Genomic DNA, 16099 nt, shown 5'->3' with positions numbered 1-16099 from the left:
TGTTCAGTGATTTTTTTTAAACTTTCTATTCTTGGTTTTATCATCGTTCATCTTTCCTTTGTTGTCTGGAAAAGAATCGCTTTAAAGAACTGAACAGTCACTAATTACTACACCAGGAATCTTCAACGCATGCCTGCGGCAGGGTGGCTGTAGCTCACCTGCTGCCCGGGCACAAAACCTCATGTGCGCCCCTACAGACGTCCTTTTCTTTCTTTCTTTCAAACCGAGCACAACTCCGGTCTACATTTACTACCGAGTGAATTATGCCGGAAATGTGAGTGTGTGTACTTAACAGTCTGAGTGCGTATCTAGTGTTGGGTCTGATTTTTCAGTGCTGCAATCAATATTTCAGAAGTGAAGGGAAGCGAAGTGTTATGATTGAATATGTATACCGTTTATAGGCCTGTTGCTCTCTGTGTGTGGCGAGACTTTTTAACGGACAGATCGGCTCGCATTCAGGCCTCGAAGTTGGGAACCACAGAAAACCAACTTCAGCCGACCACCACTGTGGAGACGGTGGGGCTCGAACCCTCATCGCTAGAGAAAAAGAAGGTTGAAGAGAGAAATTTAAGAGGCCAAATCCTTTTCAACTCCTTCGCCGCCTACAGACGATACAAAATTGAAAAAGATTTTGCAAAACATATTAAAAAAATATTGACAAGAAAAATCTTTTTTTAAACTCTTTTTTTTCTTTTTTTATAAATTTCTATGGAATAAATTCTTTGTCCCTTCCAACTTCCTAATCTAGAAAGGGTTTTTTTTTCAAAATGCAGGCTCTGCGTACGCCTCTGGCAATGTTAGGCTCCATAATAAGCACGTTTCACACACAGCCTTTTTTCAGAGGTAAAGCGCTTATATATATATGCATTGGGGTGCTTAAAATATCTGTAATGTATAAGTATATAATGAGATCCAAGTTTTCACTGCCTCATGAACTTTTCCTAATTTTAGACCAAGAGCTCTCAAAAAATTAGGAGGTGTTGCAAATCCCCCCTTTCACCCAGCTCTGGCATCAAGTAAACCTTGAAGGCATGATTACTTTTAGCTCTTCACAATTGCCAAATTACCATATAATCTCATTGAATAAATTTTTCTTGCAAGTATTAAGTCCTTTCCTATTGGAAAAAGTCAAAGAAATACCATTCCTTGCTGCTGCATTATATCTTTAACTGTTTTTTCATGGGTTCGTAAGATATAAAAGCGATTATGTAAATCTTCTACGACATTTACAGACGTTTTTCTTGGAAATTTTAATATCCAAAAATTAAGGGGCAAAGTTAAAAAAGTGATTGGCAACACGAAGAAGGTACTCTGAAATGGCCAATAACAAAAAAATCATTATGACATTACTTCCTTCTTTAATTAATTTCATCTCTTAATGCACCTTATTCAATCCCTATGGCTAAATCTGTGAAGATTATAGGAGAACTCCGTTAATTAAATGGTAATGACATAAGTTCGAGAAGAATATGAACTGACAATTATATGCGTAATATGTGCGTATAAAAAACGGGATAATGAGTACCAAGAAAAGTATATGGTATTACGCAAAAGTTTATCGTTTTTTTAGGTCTATCGCATAAATAGCATAAAACGCATCAAATTTTAACTGGAGAAATAAATAAATGTGATTGCTCTCGCAGAACTGAATACAAAACGAATTAACTTTTCACAAGGACTCTACAAAGCATAAATATATTTACATAATAATTTGAAAATGTACGAGCCTCACTAAATCTGTTTCTGGGATTATATAGTAAGGTTTTATAAATGAAAGTCGGTTTCTTCTTTATGATCGTACTTTATACAATCGAGTCCTGTTTTAACGCATACCGATATAGCAAAAATCTCGTTTTAACGAACACTTTTCTGACCCCCAGATAAGTTTACATAGGAACAATGCAAAAACCCTGGAATTCCTTTATAACGAAATTTCGTTGCAACGAAGTAATTTCTCCGGAGTTTGTTATAACGGGATTCGACTGTATGAGGATTTTTTTTTCTCAAAACAGCAAACAAATGGGAACAGTACAACATTTAAAGCTGTGGTTCTTGACCATTTCTAAAATCCGCACCCCCATCGCAATAAGATTTATCTTCCCGCACCCTATTAGATTATGTTTCATATTATTGTTGGAAAATGTAAGTTTTATTTATAATTAACTGCATTAATTATCCATATATTAAGTAATTTTTATAGACTTTTATTAAACTCCCTTTTTATCTCGGTTGATAGGCAGTTTCGGCTTTTCTTTTTAAAATTAATTCGAAAAATAAACTTAAAAAACAAATTAATTTTGAGATTTTTAGAAATTTGAGAGAAAAAGATACAATGAACTTCACTTATTCTAGCCTAGCAACAATATACATATGTTGTTTGGCACTTGATGAAATTTTTGACAATTTTTCTGAGGCATGCTCACAACAAAATCAAATCCAAGCGCAGCATGACAACAACACCAAATACGAATGAAAACAAAGCACAAAATATTTTGGGTGCTGATGGTATTTTTTCGAAATCGAAATGTAAAACAAGTATGATCACAAACCTAAAAAAAAACTTTCGTGGTATAATTCACTTATTTTGTGAAAAATTGAAAAAAAAAATCAGTCTCATCATTTCAAATAATCATTCAACATGTTATATATTTTTTCCATCTCGTAAAACCAAAAATGCTTTGCTACACCCACGGTTAAAACCACTGATTCATATAGTTTTATACAGTGAAACTCTGAGACTGGAAAAAACGTATCGTTATAAAAGATGTATTGTTGTATTGTTGTAGATGGAATATAACAACACTATGAAAAGTGTACCTGCACCAGAAAGTAATATCGTTGCATAGTAATATCGTAATAGAGAGTAATATCGTTACACGCACTGTATTTTTACAAAGATATAAGAAAGAGAAAGTCATTACTGTGCACAACTCTGTATAACTTTTCCTATATAACGAAGATTTTTTTTTGCCAGCGCGTGCAAATTTTTTTTCATATATTCTACATCGAAAATATTTTTCTGTCATGAATGTTTATAAAGCAAATTGACTTAGTTTTATGAAGATTAGTCTGAATAATATATGACTGTTATTATACGACTCTTTGTGATATAACTAGAATTAATGAAATGCCCATATTCAGTACCGACAGTCGATATTATGAAGGTCTTATATTTGTAAATGTTTTTGACGTCGATCGATTTAAAGTAACAAAAGAAACTTCAATTGCATCGTAAATTTTATCATAACAAGCAGAATAAGTGGAAGGTGCGACTTTAGTTAAACGAAGTATTTCAGAAAGGACTCCATAACTGTGGAATGGAATAACTGTAAAAAAGAGATGGATAGAAAGATGCAGAGTGTAATAGAATTTGAAATGCACCTGTTTGCAAAATTAGTCACAATTTAAACTTACAGATGTCGCCACAACCGTTTTATTTCATTACTTTTTCCTGTGGGGACGGTGGGGTTATTTGAATGTAGGGTCAGGGTTGTATTAAGAGTATCCCGGGCCCCCGGGCCAATTGGTTCTTCTGAGGCCTTTACTGGAAAATTCTCGGAAATTTCATTGCTCATGTTTGTGAGGCCCCTTTTCTCTTGAGGCCCTCGGGCCGAGCTCGGGTGGGCCCATGCGTTAAGACGGCACTGGATAGGGTTACGAAATTCAAAAACTGAGAAAAGAGGACGCCTGCGCGAACACCCTTGACAACGTCACTTACTCAATTTCCACAACAGATAGCACCACCAGCATAACAAAAAAGAAATTCTTAAGAATTTCGGACCCGGCGAAAAGGGAGGGGGAGTAAGATCATGTCAGTCAAATAGCTATACTTGGCTTGTCTTGGAATTGAAACGTATCTTTTACGTTTCGACAGTAGTAGACATCATGAGTTAACCCAAAAGTAGAAGGAAGAAAACAAATCCTCAAAACTCGTCTCGCCTTGCTTATAATGCATAACTGTTCCCAACGTCTGGTCAGTTTTATTACTTCGTCAGAAGCATGCGAGAGGTTTTCTTTCTCTAGCCTCAGAAAGTGTTGTTTGTTTGTGTTTTTTTTTTCAGGAGCGTTGCTTTTTTGTCAGAGGTGGTGAGCAAACACAATGGTACAGTATATTCATAACACGGATGTTGCAGTTTTCTGAGCTGTTTTTTTCGGACTGTCTTCTTCATATTATCTTGGAGGAATCTAGGACGTGGCTATAGATAGATAGATAGAACCGCTCACAACCCCGGACTGATGCAAAGCACCTTACTTCCGTTCCCTCAAAAGAGGCAGAGTTGTGTCGGAAAAGTTAGCAAAGATTTATAGTAGTGGCTCCCCTTGCCCCGTGCCCGCAAGTTTCGAATTACTCGCGTCGTTCTCCCCAGGAAGACAGCCATCAACCAATGCAACATACAAGCCATCTGACAAAAATGGGTGACTGAATCCAATGACTAGGGGGAAAAACTGCACGTGCGCCCAGTGGCACATAAGGGCCGGAGACCACAGCCTGGGATTCCGAAAGAAATGTGGAAAAGACTTGTGGGCAAGAAAGAAGAGGAAGAAGCTGGCAAGTTGAAGTGGGAGAGCTTTGAGAATGATCAAAATACACAATACACAATGTATACAAATTACATATATACAGCGCCTCGACTGTGACGGGAAACGAAGAAACAAAGCCTCCGTCCACAGTGCTGAGCAGTTTTGCCTGTCCAATTGCAGAATATGCAATATACACACACACACAGAATTCACACAGAGCCTGCACTGCAACGGGAATAATCAAACAAAGCCTCCGTTGACAGTGCTGGGCATTCACATTTGAATTACATGCATATATTATTTACTTTACAAAAATTTCCCTTTTTTATACTATTGGGAATGCACATAAACATTACTATGAAGGTAGTATTGGGTACAAATATCACCCTGAGCTCATACAAATATATATTCAAGGTTACAAAATTACTATCATACTATAAAAGTGCGGCGGGAACAATCAAACACAGCCCCCGTTCACAGTGCTGGGTGGCAGCGATCACATTTGAATTTCCCATACATATATTTACATAATATATTTATATAATATACACTATTTACATACTGGCTATAACAGTATCTACCTTGTTTAAAAGCAACTATTGGGGTCTTGCATTCTGGGAATTTGACAATGGACAGCCATTGGTCAAACTGTGTAAACATATGGTGAAAAAAAACACTCATTTTTTCAATGAACAGATTTTTGCTTCAAAGTGAAAAAAAATCCCCAGGAAAAAAAAAGAGCAGAAAATAGTATTTTGGAAAGCATAAAAAGAAGAAGAAAGGGATGAATTTTCTAAAACGTAGGAGGACGTTTGAAATGACATCAAAAAAGAGGACATGTCCTCCTAAAAGAGGACGCCTATTTGGTTACCCTATTTGAAAGTCATTGTTTACAGCAAGAGTCCTCAAACGCTGTACTATATCAGCTTCATGAGTTCATCTGAGGTGGATACGCATCTATTACACCGGAGACATTGCAGGAAAGTGGCTTTAAATTCCATTGTTTGTGGCCTGTCATTGTTGGATAAATTGAATTGCATTTCGAATTCATCGTAATATGAGTCCGTGGCGCCTTCTGTTAGCTAAAGTTGAAACTAATTCCACGAATCGGCTCATTTGAATCTCATACTGGCACCTTAAAGAACGGTTTGTTTTACCTTTCTATCAATCACTGTTACCAAGTTGTGTCATTTCAAAGTTCGGGAATCATTTCTGAAACAACCTTTAGATATCGTGGTCATTTGTCCAGTTTGGTCCTCAATTGGTAGCATTTCGCTTGGCGCACATTTTGAATGATTATCATGATGGGGGACAAATTTGCACTTTATGTCTTAAACAAATATTGTCGCATGTCAGTGTTTGTAGTCTAACACTTGAAAATCTGTTAACTTTTTATTAAAATAACCAGCTTCATAGTTTTTTCCTCTTTTTTTGGTTTTATTTCCACGTAAGGATGGTAGTTTTCTTCAGGACAAGGAACCTTTTCATATTGTCATTTTAACAATGAGCTTTTTGTTTTCAAAACCCTCTTCCCCCCCCCCCCCGTCTTAAAAAAAAATTCCCGTGAACTAGCGATGCTAACCCTGCAAACCTTTTTTTTCATTTCTGTTATTTTTCCTGTTTTTATGAATTTTTAAAGTTGTCCTGTATTTACATCTTAAAACAAAATGCAGCATGCACAAATTAATCAAAAATCTTCTTCCCATTTCAATGTACTACTATTCGAATCTTTGAAATTCAATGTTTTCTTTGATAAAAGAACACATTTTTTTAAAATATCTGTCAATACCTTTGGAAATCATTCATTTTTAATTCGGAAAGCAATTGAAATTCTAAGATTTTGTAAGTGAAATCTGAACTCAATATGCAAATACATATTTTTAATCGATGTGTTATGAATAAATAGATTCTAGTAATTTGCGAAGTATGTTTCCTCTTTTCTATTTTGGTTTAATATTATATGCACTGAGTTTATTCATAAAAGAGAACTTCATTCGTTCGCTTTATTAAGTTCTTTCATTTCTTAAGTTCTTAAAAATGTTAGTTTCCAACAAGAATATTCTGATTGCGAATCTTCTTACGCATAAAAATGAATGATTATCATACGAGGGCGACATTTTAATTTAGAGTTGACATACCCCGTAATGGAAAAAAGGATGAGTATTTAATATTTATTATCATGGGTACTTCATTATGCATCAATTTTTTTCTTCGTTTTTTCAGTTTTTGTTGACTTTTTCCCTCTCCGTTATCAAAAATGTATAAATTTTACGGATGGTAGAGAAATCGGGGTTTTTTTTTTGTTTTTTTTTTTTCATTTTTCTTTCTTGTCCAATCAAGTGACAGGAATCTTCTTTCTTAATTTTCACTAGTGGCTAGCTATTCTTAGAAAATGTTATAGGGAAAAAACCCCTTTTCATTTTTTTTTTATGAATTCGAGATAACTTAATTTTCTCGGCTTTATATTACTTATTGATGTTTCGATTTTTTTTTTTTTTGCATATGTGTTCCCTCCTCCCCCCCCCCCCCTTTACTTGACGTATTTGAGAATAAGAATAATCTAAAGTTACTAAACATGTATAGAATTTAATGTTTTATAATACAGTAGACTCTCGCTAATCCGACGCATATCAGACCAGGGTGTACCGGATTACCAAAATCAAAAGACTACTGGAAGTCAATTCAAATATCTATTTAAATAACACAACATAACATAAATTCCTCCGGAAAGATATTATGTGGCATGTTTTCCTCTTATGTGATCGAAGAAAATCCGCTTAAAAAACGCCGAATTACTGGACGGGCCGGGTTACCGAGAGTCTACTGTACTTCCAAGAAATCACTTTCCCTGTATGCTGATCAATACATACTAGGTGTTTCATGAAGAACATCCAAAGAAAAAAAATTATACGGATGGTTCTAAAAATAAAGTGAAATATGGAAATATGTGAACCACACAAATGTAGATAGTATGTACAGTAGACTCCGAACTATCCTGCCTAATGTGACAAAGAGGCGGGCTGGATAGGCCAGAGTTCTATAAATACAGTACTCAACCTACGTCGTCGTCCCCTTCTCCATACCATCAAAAACATCTTTTTTTTATACCAAAACTCACTGTTATTCATATTTTCTCACTTTTCAGTACAGGCTTTGTTATGTAAAGTTTGTTATGTACTTCTGAACTGTTCTGTTTTACAAAAATTTGCTACAGAAAAAGTAATAGAATAAAAATAAGATAAACTTCATAATAGCTAGCTGAATTGCAGGAAAAATAAAATCATGTACACTGTATAGCAGTGTTTTACAATGGACCCCCGTTTGTCCGTGGGACCATTTTCATAAATTATTATTGTATGAACTACTACTTCAATTTTTCTGTAATATGCGAATTATAGAAAACATTAAAGAAAACATTTTGATTTCATGGCGAGGCAGCGTGGAAATTGACATCCGCTATTGGGAGTCTGAAGTGCCTTGAACTTCGCTAAAGGGGGTTAAATACATAAAAAGGTTTGGGAAGCAATTTTTTATAGTAAAAATACACGCACTTTCAAAATGAACAAAGCATAAACGTAAAATATAGAGCTAAGTTCTTACAAAAATTGTTTATTATTTTACTGTTCATTGATAAATGATGACACAAATGTGAAAAGGTAATATTATACATCATTAATGTCTCACTATTTTTAAACTAGACCGGATAGTAGATCGTCTACTGTATTTCAATACGGCTTTTTATATTTTGTTTTGTTTTTTTAATTTCCGGTTGTTGTTTTTTTCTCTCATTAAAAACACCGACGTAAATTCCTGTATTTGTAAAATTTCCCATTTACACTTTTTTAATCACTTTAATTATCATGTGAAATATTGTTTCCATTAGTATTAAGCATTTGTCATCATTATTTCACCTATTTAACCCTTTGGTAGTACGAACAGTTGGATAAATGTTTATCTCCCTCTGTGCAGGAACCAAAACAAATTTTTTTTTTTTTTTTGTGAAAAATAGATTGCAATGAAACTCACAAGGAAATGATCCTAAGGTGGCGCCTTTAAAGAAATTTAAAAAAATTGTCACCGATTCTACTCATTTCAAAATACACAAAGTAGAAAAATCCGGTGGAATTATTATGGATCACTCATTTTTTTTATATTAATATTTTGAAAGCCAGTAAAGTCCAAGAATGAATTTTAAAATCCCGCATCCCCCTGGAGTCTTAGACTGACGTCATTCAAACAACAAACGATCAGGTACAGGAGTAGAAAAAAAAAGGAAGAGAGGAAAAATGAGAGCTAGAGAGTGTTTGTAAAGAGCCGCTGTGGTGGTCAAGTGGTCATAGTCACTCGCATCGCAAAGATCCGGGTTCGAACCTCACCACAGTAGTAGTAGTCGGCTGAAGTTTCATGTGGTTCCCAACTTCAAGACGCAAATGCGAGACGATCTCTCCGTTTGAACGTCTCGCCACGAAGAGCAACAGTACTCAAGAAATTGAAATGACATCATCAGAGAATGATTGATCAGGCTACTACACTCATCATCTATGTGATAGGAGCGCTTTGAGGGCTAAAAAAACTGCATGCATAGCCCATGTTTACAATTGCACAAGGAGCATTTTCTTCATATTATGAATTTATCGTAGATAAATAAATAAAATCATATAGAAGTTTAAAAAGTAGTTTGAAATTTTATCAATTATTTGAGGAAATAAGGTTTTTCCTCTCTCTCTCTTTTCTGTATAGGCTGTGTATTTGATAGAGTATTTGATATAGAATGACCTCTTCATAATATTATCTTTCTTATTAAATGTCTTGTGGAACGATGTTTTCCAAAGCGGGTGATATCGCACCCTGGGGGGCGCTTACAGGGAACGTGGAGTGAAACTAGAAATACATTACAGGATCCTGAGGGTTGGCATGAAAAACGAGAAAGGAAAGAACTTTTTTTTTAGCACAGGGGGTGTAAGATAAAATAGTTTGGAAGATTTTGCCGAGAAATAAACGGAGGTTACCGATTTCTGTGTCGAATTTCATAACTTTATGAGAAAAAAGAAATCACAACCAGGATGAGTTTTCATTGATTTTTTGTTCAATGTGATACAATATTTTTTGCTGATCAAAATGGTAAAAAAATCGTGGTCTTTTTTATAAACTCAAGTGTACTTTTCACCGTTGCAAATTTTACATTTATAGAAGAATAGAGACTTTACGGTCGGCATCAGTGTAAAATACCGTGATTATTCCGGGTCTAACCAGACACGTGATCGGGAAAATTGATGATTTCTAAATGTGAATTTCTCTACTCTATAATTTCTGGGAAAAAAAGATTTGATTTCTAGATATTTTTCGTCACACACAACCGCTCAATCATTTTCTAAAGTAAATTCAACTTAATACGCTCAACTGCTCACTTGAGATGTATAAAGCAGTTATGAACGAGATGTTTGTAAAGTAAATTTGTTTTCTGAAACTGTTCTTTATTCCGAAAGGGCGTAGCCCAGCCCAGGTCACCTAATCATAATCTGCAATAATCTGTAGCTAATCATAATATTTTTTGTAAATTTTTTGTTATTGTAATATTTTTGGCTGTTTTTTAAATGTGTTCTATTGTCATGCGTGCACATAAGTAAATAATACATGCATAATAAAGCACCCGACACCACCCAGCCCCGCATCTGGGGCAATGACTGAAATTGACAATTGTGGGTAGAGCCCGGGTGGTGTACGGCATGAAATGTCTTTTCAATATGATACTCACCTACTGTACCAAAGGATGTTATTTGAGGTAAGTCAAAATACCCGTTCAGTCCTTGCAAGAATATTTTCTGATACAGAAGTAAAACCGAAACGGTGCCAAGGCAACCAACCGCATAGTACAGTACTACAGCAATAAATTCCCACACTAAGAATTTTTCAAACATGCTAACTGGTGCGGTTTTTAGCACACAAGTCCATTTATTCGGAGCGCCAGTGAAGAAGAAAAAATTATTCACTCATGACTGGAAAACTCTGTTTTTCTATCAAGGTTTATGACTCCCCTTATGCATTGTTGGATGCTCTTTCTCCAAAGTAGCCAACCGGTTTGAGTTTCTTATAAAGTGATCTGTCCTATAATGAGCGTTTACTGCACCAACCTCTTTGTGAGAGACAAAACGGATAAGCTATTCGAAATGGGGTTTAAACAGTAAAGTCTTGGTTTAATTAGTTTTGGTGTGCAGAAAATGAGTATGGTGTGAGACACAAATGGTAAAATAGAACTTTATTTATGAATCACCAGTTTGAAATTGCTTGATCCCTACCCCCCGTCCAGGTTTGATTGACAGTAATGCAATTTATTATACGCCTATAAAAATATATATAATTTTTATTGATAAAAAAAATTATTCTATACATAATAACTGCTTGTTAAAGACTTCATTAACTTTAGCTAACATCATTGTACTATTAGCGGTATAATAGTATCTCATGATCGTCTCTGAAACTATGAATTGTGCATAGATGATAAAAAAATATTAAAAAAAGACAGACACACAAAGCCCCACTCTCGTTTCTCCCCGCTACTTTTAATGCAGTTGTTTTCAAGGGAAAAAAAAGTAGAAAAAAAATTGGAAAAAATGTTTGACCGAAAATCTTTGCCAGCTAATTAATTATTTTAAAAAAAAGTAGGAGATATAAAGTCGCCTAATCTTCTTAAGTATTGACGGAAAGGAGCTTTAGTCTAGATTACGTGAGGGAAAATTAGTTCCTTCTTTTTTTGGTCAGGTTTTTTTCAATGCTTCAAAGGGAAGGAAAACCCATTTTTTTTTCTATTTCTTTTCAGCATAACCATAAAAACAGAGACTAAGAGATGTAGTATATTATTTGTGGAAAAAAATCTTCTTTATGATACATATATGCTTTACAGAATTGTTAAACATTTCGGAAAAGCTATTAGGCTACTTTTTTTCATGATTACGTGAAGTATTTCATCCATGTATATCACAGCCTTTTTTTGATATACAGTGAAACCTTGATACAATCCTCAAAACACGTTTCGACCAACACCGGTAGAAAAATTCTAATGCCCAGTGACGTCTTAACGTATGGGCCAACCCGGGCACGGCCGGGGCCTCAAGAGAAGAGAAACCTCAGAAAAATGAGAAGTAGTTGAATTTTTCGGGTATTCGCCAGGTAGGGCCTCAGAAAAATCACTTGGCCCGGGGGCCTATGATACGCTTAAGACGGCCCTGCTAACGCCGGCAAGTGTCGTCGTTTCAAACTACTTTTTAAACTCTATCAACGGCTTGAAGAGAAATTTTGAGGGGGAGTCCAAATTGAGAATTTTGCATTAAAAAATTCCGCCTCAAACTCATAAGGTTATAGTTTTTTAATGCCTTGAAACTGTCAATTGGCGGAAGTTTGGCTTCAACCGTATTGAACGATTCTAGAATGCACCTGCAATTCTAGAGCTTGACCATGAGGTTCAACCACAAAAGTTATATCAGATGGTACAGAGCTGCATCTCATCTTGCTTAGAAAAGCCACAGGTAGTTTTCTTTAAGAATAAGAGATGTCGGTAGAAGATAGCCTATTAGTATTAATATTTTTTTTACAGCTTACAGTTCAGTATACTGTATTTCATTTTGGAGAAGATAACGCCATGATTGTAGATTTTTTGTACGATGACCATACGTCCCGTATTTGCCGGGACAGTCCCAGTTCTTTCTGTTTTTCTGGCTGTCCCGATTTTCTTGCAAAAATGTCCCGGTTCTTCACGTATTTTCAACGAAGCCAACTTGACTTTTGTTCTTCAAATTAACGATTAAAATTATCTTCCCAACTCTGAAATTACATTACCATAATTACGACTACAAATAAAAATATTTATTTCACATATTTTCCATTTTTTTTTTTTTTAATTTACTGAAATTTGAAGTATGAATGCAATTCATACATTCATTCATAACAATTTGAAGTGACGCTTCATTTCTCTCGATTGACAAATTTTCTGGAATTTAAGCATGATTTGGCAACTTCGCTCACTTCTGGCATCGTATTTGGCGATTATTGGCAATGTCCCGTATTTCGGATAAAAAAACATCGGCCACCACAATGATTTTTCCCAGCTAAAACAGAACCGCTAAAAACAATCAAAAACAGGAAAAAAAATCCTAAATACTGATCTGCCTCCCATCGCTTATACCCTGTGGCCCTGTCAGCCCCGCTCTTGCGAGGGACATGGGATACGACCTCCTATATAACTATATAGGAGGTCGTGCATGGGGGCAGCTCAAGAGAGGGTGCAAGGGGTGCGGTACACCCAGGCGACAAGTTGTAAGGAGAAGCGGCTTAAACATGGTTGGCTATAAAAAATTTTAAAAATTTCCAACGGTGAAACTTCACATGGCATCACTTTTCAGCCATACGTCGGTAATGGAAGTGTTAAGCATATTTGAGGAAAAAGACAGGATCTGGGACCACATATAATACCAAAAACAAGGTACAATCAAATAAACGCAAAGGAAATGATTCGTCTTCTCCTTTGCTTGGTCCCTGGAGCAGCAACGCGTTTGAAATAAATTCTTTAATAAAAATCACCTTGTTATAACATCATCTTTACAGAATAAGTAATGATGGCACAGCAGTAAGTGTTGTCTTGTGGATTGAATTGTCTAGCATAATCAAGAATGTTAAATAATTTCGAACGAAAAAAAAAAGTAAGACAACAGGTGCTTCAAAAACGAGACGTTCTCTTCGAAAGCAGGACGTACGGTCACGCATAATTTCTTGGCAAACATCGGTTTGCAGCTTTCTGCAACAAACAAAATAGGTTTATCCATCGAGAAGAAATATTTCTCCTCTAAGGGTTTATCCCATAAGTTTGTCCCCTAGGCTTTAGCCCTGTCAGCTCCACTCCAGGGTTGTTTTTAGGGGCGAAACATAAGGCTTTGCACCCTGGAGGCAGGTAAGCTCGAGCCATCCCTGGGTCAATGTGTGCAAACGTGTGGGGGAAAAAACTTACAATAATGATTATATCAATGATGAGATATGTTTTTCAGAGTGAAAAAAAAAATTCCCCTAATATATATAAAAAAAGAAAAAGAATTCCGGGGAAACCTGAAAAAAGGATGACTAGGCTGACCATATTTTCTCGAGAGAAATACGGGACATCAGGATTCCAAATATGGGAAAATACGAGACATCGCCAATTATCGCCAAAAACGACACCAAAACCGAACAAAGTTGCCAAATATTGTTGAAATTACGGAAAAATCACAATGGCGGCAAATGATGCATTACTGCAAATTGCAGTGGATTAAAATGTATTCCACGAAAAAAAAAACGTTTACCAAGGCAAATGTGGGAGATTAATATTCCCATATACAGTTATAATTATCATAAAATAATTTACGAGTTGAAAAATAATTTCAATCTTTGTCTTCAATAAAGAATAAAAATTCAAGTAGGCTTCGTGTGAAATACGGAAAAAACCGGGACACTTTTGCAAAAAAGTCGGGATGGCCAAAAAAACAGAAAATACCGGGACTGTCCCGGGAAATACGGGATGTATGGTCATCCTGGGTGACGAAAGGGTGAATTTTCCGAGACGTAGGAGGACGCTTGAAATTACATAAAAAAAAGGAGGACATCTGGTAACCCTGGTGATGGAAAGAATATTTTAATTGTATAAAAATATTTTACTTTAACCTAAACAGGATAATTTACAATGTCCTAACCAAATTAACTTTGATAAATTATGGTCACATTTTTTCGTTTCGGAATGAATCGAATCTTTAAAACGGGTCGGACGGGACACAGCTTTTATGACGTCACACGACAACAACAACAATGATCATTCGACCTTTGACCAATAGAAAACTAGTTTAGCGGAAATCCAACATCTTGCATCCCATGATCACAAAAAGCAAAGATTATTTTCATCTTCTCATCCGAAAGATGAAGAGAGGAGGAAAGGGTAACTGGATAAGAAAAATAATCCACACCATAAAAATCATTAATATAGAGTAAATGGAGTTTACTATTATTCTTTAAACTGTAATTTTTTTTATAGATTATGTGTTGATAGATTATGTTTGTTATATTATTATGTCAATAGATTATATATTGTTTATAGATTATGCGCTAATCATTCAATTGATTTATTGTTGCTGACATTCCCTTTGTTTCCAATGAATGCTTTTTATCTATGGCTGACAGGGCCGTCTTAGGAGCATCATGGGCCCCCGGGCCAAGTGATTTTTCTGAGGCCCTACCAGACAAATTTTTGAAAATTTCAACTAGATCTTTTTTGTGAGGCCCCCGGGCCGTGCCTTAAGACGTCACTGATGGCTGACTCCCATTCTTTGATTATTATAATCAATAATTTGAATAATAATATAATTGTTCTTTTTTTTTCTTTTAATAGCTGTTCATCAATATTATGAGACACAAGTATTTGATGTTTTCGTGTCCAAGGGTAATACAGCTGTGCTAAAGTGTCACATCCCAAGTTTGGTTAAAGAAGATATCATTGTTGTTTCATGGGTGAGAGATGATGGTCTGGTTATACACACTGATCCTGTTGCAGGTATTTAGTTCACCTTTATACTGTGAATATATTACTATATTAATTTAGTTTTTAAATCATTATAAGAAAAGATTGTTCTTGCTTACCGATTATGGTGAAAATTGAAAATTCTACATAATGATATTATTCTCACGTTCTGTTGTACTTTTCATTTCGTGAATATATTCCATAACGATAACATTCATATAGCAATATGTATTTTAGGTCCTTAGACTGTCATCATGCAAGCATTTCACCATACAAAATTCATTGAAATCAATGTGTTTAAAAGATATTGAGTTTTTTTTTATTCAATCAAAACATATAGGGGCCTAAATTTAGAGTCATTGCAAATGAATTTTCTTTTCTTCCCCGGCAGATCATTCCATGTATAAAAGAGTTAATGATCTATTAGAAACAAAGAAAGAAGTATAACATATTGAAATGCACAGATTTTGACAATTTGTGATACATAGCAAATTTTTTTCCTCCCACCTTGATTTGAAATTTTATTCAAATATCCAACTAATAAAACATTTCAAAATTTATACTATATTAACATTACAGTCAATAAAATCATCCTGTAACAGCAGTAAATTAAGCTTACAAGAGTATGAAAGGAAGTAATTTTTTAGAAATCGGTTTCTTCCACAGTGTGGACAGCATACAACGGCTGAAAACACTTTTGTTTTTCAATGTGGCACTGCAGTGAGGAAAATGAGGACTTTTATAACATTTTCTGATATTTTATAATTATTATTTGTAATAATAATCTGTTTTTTAATGATCTTTAAAATAAGATGAAATTTTAATTTTCCTGTAGTATGGAAAGATCAGTGCTATTTCATAAATGAATAATGTTCAATTGTTTTGTTAGTTAAAAAACTTAAAAATAATTTTGTTAATTAAATTGAAATTAAATGAATGGATTTTAATCTTTCAATAGAATTTCTGTAAGTCTGATGAAAAGCTTCAGTTAGATATGTGATCTTGGTCAAAGGACCAATATGATTTTTCTAATTAATTTTACAAGTG

The 16099-nt window shown here is 34.9% G+C and overlaps 1 protein-coding gene across 7 annotated transcripts in view; it reads left to right on the top strand.

The window, feature by feature from the left end:
• The window catches only part of LOC149078973 (cell adhesion molecule Dscam1-like), a 322494-nt gene that overhangs the window by 251842 nt on the left and 54553 nt on the right, over positions 1-16099 (top strand). For 6 of the 7 annotated variants that reach the window (XM_089241214.1, XM_089241211.1, XM_089241210.1 and 3 more), the window contains exon 3: positions 14924-15085. In XM_089241214.1, coding sequence (XP_089097340.1) covers positions 14924-15085 — 162 coding nt within the window. Of the gene's footprint in view, positions 1-14382; positions 14474-14923; positions 15086-16099 lie in introns of those variants that run through there. The other variant, XM_089241213.1, reaches the window with a different exon arrangement.

The sequence above is a fragment of the Pholcus phalangioides genome, unplaced genomic scaffold (assembly GCF_987345545.1).
Source record: "Pholcus phalangioides strain wild (caught in Gottingen) unplaced genomic scaffold, Ppha-v1.0 ptg000013l_1, whole genome shotgun sequence".
NCBI lineage: Eukaryota > Metazoa > Arthropoda > Arachnida > Araneae > Pholcidae > Pholcus > Pholcus phalangioides.
This window is presented reverse-complemented; position numbering and strand designations above follow the sequence as displayed.